The sequence below is a fragment of the Dioscorea cayenensis genome, chromosome 12 (genome assembly GCF_009730915.1).
Source record: "Dioscorea cayenensis subsp. rotundata cultivar TDr96_F1 chromosome 12, TDr96_F1_v2_PseudoChromosome.rev07_lg8_w22 25.fasta, whole genome shotgun sequence".
Taxonomy (NCBI): Eukaryota; Viridiplantae; Streptophyta; class Magnoliopsida; order Dioscoreales; family Dioscoreaceae; genus Dioscorea; species Dioscorea cayenensis.
Genome location: NC_052482.1, coordinates 20693222 through 20695773, shown reverse-complemented (window position 1 = coordinate 20695773; position 2552 = coordinate 20693222). Strand labels below are relative to the sequence as shown.

Below are 2552 nucleotides of genomic sequence, written 5' to 3'. Positions count from 1 at the left end.
CCTGGGTGGCCGCGTTGTTAGTTGTGGTTATTGAGGAAATTAATTATGGAAGGCCATGTTGTTTTCTCTGCATGTAATAAAGTTAGATTTCTGTGGCCGAGGCTATAAGTTAGGGCTGCGCCATCATGATGGTGACAGTGAAAAACAACAGCCAGCTTTCTCCCAGATTCTGAATTCTAATAAAATGTGTCTCTTTGGCAGCCATAGGTGGACTGCAGGTTTAAAATTACAAGCTTTACCATTAGTGAAAGATTTCAAGTTGATGTTTTTTGAGTAATGTAAACAAAGTAGTACAATGATTTTTACTGGCAGTGGATTTGACATGGGCCTGGACCTGGACCTTTTGGAGAAGGCATTGGTGAAGACATGTAGAGAAAAGGAAAGAGTTTTTGGTCAATGAGTAACTGGGATATAGACTATGATTCTTTGTTTACAACTCAAAAAACAAAGTAATTGGGATATAGACTACGATTCTTTTTTTTCTTATTGAAATTAGTAGCACTTGAGGTTTAAGTATAGCCTATGTCATTGAAGCCATTGGTGTTGGAATCCTTTTGGGGGAGTATATTCAGTATAGCTGATGATTTTATGGTTGTTTTAGTTTATTGTGTGGCAATTATATGATCAACTTTTTTAACTCCCATTGGGTAAATACATACATACATATATATATATATATATAATTCAATCATTCTAAAGATAGAATTCTCAGAGAAATAATTCTTCCTGGAGCTTGCTACTTTCAATTATGAGATTTGTAAAGGAGAAATGCAACAAAAGAGTTGTTTTTGCGTATTTATTTATTTTTAACAAGGTCTTTTGGCAACTGATGGTGAAATATAATGTAGTTTATGAATTGTTATCGGTTTGAACTAATTTTGTAACAACTTTCTTTATCTGTTTGTTTTTTTCTCTATTAGAACTCTGTCAATTAACTTGATTTTCCATCTCAGATTGTAGCCACCTTCAGTGTGATTGAGCATATGAAAAAGCTGTTTTATGAACAAGGACGGAGTTCGAGGTATTATCCTTTAACTACTTTAACAGTTTCTCATGATTTTTACTGTGTATGATGTGTCAATTCATATTGCAAGCATTTCAATTCTTCTGCTGAGGAATATATTGATTATGATTTACTGATCATAGGAGAGATGACCCTGAGGTCATAGAACTGCTTACTGCAATTGAGAAAGCTAAAGAAGAGTTTGAATCCATTGAGAGGCCAACACTAGAAATCGAGAATCCTAAAGAAAAGCAGATTCCTACCGCAAAAGCAATTCCGTCTGAAGATTCACAAAATAGCCACTCTCATGATCCGCAATCCACTAGTTCCCCTAAATCAACAGTCATTGCAGGGTCACCTAAATCTACTCGAGCGTCGACTGAACTGGATCCAGATTCAGAGCTGGCTAGACTAGAATTAGAATTTGGAAAAGTTAACAAGGACTACTCGAGCGAAGAAATCAGCGGTTGGGAGTTTGATGAACTTGAAAAGGAGCTGAGGTCGGAAGCGTATAATAATCCTTGATCTTGTGACATACACACAAAGAATTAAGAAGTTATTCAATCTGAAGCAAACTTTACTCTTTGTTTTTCACTTAAAAATCTGGAACCTATTGTAAATTTATGCATTGGCATGTATATTTATTGAGTTTCTCCTCTGTTTGCCAAATGATACTGTTCATCAAACCTACTACATTGTTCAAACGGTTTGATCAATTATACTGTGAATTATGTTAGGATACAAATGATATTTTGTTGATATATGTATCATTCAGAGATGCCTGTCTGAAGAAACTAAAAAAGTTGATTGTGCTGAGCAGATGGAAATCAACGGCAGTTCAGTTCATGCAGATGTCTTGCTGGTATGCATGAAAAGCAGGGGTTTCTAGTGGGCGGAAAGTTAAAGAGATCAGTGTCTTTTTTATTTTATTATGTTAATTATAATTTCAATAAGTTAGGACAAAAGGAGTCTCGAGCTTCACAAGATCACTTGCTCTACTTTTGACCAGAACTTTAGATGATACTTATGTGTAATTCTTTTAGGAATATTAATTAGTTAGTTCTCACTTATTTGTGTTCTATGGCTTGTTATTCATTGCACAAGGTGGGACCTTTTATTCCTTCAACTAAAGTTTATATTATATTTATGTGTCTTTCCATATTTTTAACTAGAAGAGGAAAATTTAAAAGTCTCCTGGTGGGCACAGAGTTTACATGCTTTTCCTACGTGATTTTATTACTATTTGTGAAAAATTGATCTTGCTTGTTAGTTAAGTACATATCAACACTATTGCCGTAGTGACAACTTTTTTTTTTTAAAAAAATTAAATGTGAAAAAATTTAAAATCACATGATAAGTGATAGATAAGTGGCATCTAACATGTATATCATAAGCAAGGTACCTTACATCAAGACTGAAAATAATATTATATATCATTTGTTAAGTATTCATTGCATCCAATGTTTGCTAATATATATGCATCAGTGTTTGAAACTACTTAAAAATAATAATATAAATTCACAGACAAGCCTTCCAAACCGATAATATA

At 33.7% G+C, this 2552-nt stretch overlaps 1 protein-coding gene across 1 annotated transcript; it reads left to right on the top strand.

The window, feature by feature from the left end:
• The first annotated feature begins 927 nt into the window (after positions 1-927).
• LOC120273919 lies at positions 928-1766 on the top strand. Its single transcript, XM_039280663.1, has 2 exons — positions 928-1021; positions 1147-1766. Exons 1-2 carry the CDS (start codon positions 984-986, stop codon positions 1526-1528), a joined length of 420 nt encoding a protein of 139 aa, XP_039136597.1. The 5' UTR covers positions 928-983; the 3' UTR covers positions 1529-1766.
• Positions 1767-2552: the final 786 nt, after the last annotated feature.

What these genes read in the sequence shown, in the direction of transcription:
- LOC120273919 (XM_039280663.1), top strand. Translation starts at nt 984, where the DNA reads ATGAAAAAGCTGTTTTATGAACAAGGACGGAGTTCGAG. An exon ending in GAACAAGGACGGAGTTCGAG is followed by an intron (nt 1,022 to 1,146) that starts GTATTATCCTTT and finishes TACTGATCATAG; the next exon opens with GAGAGATGACCCTGAGGTCA.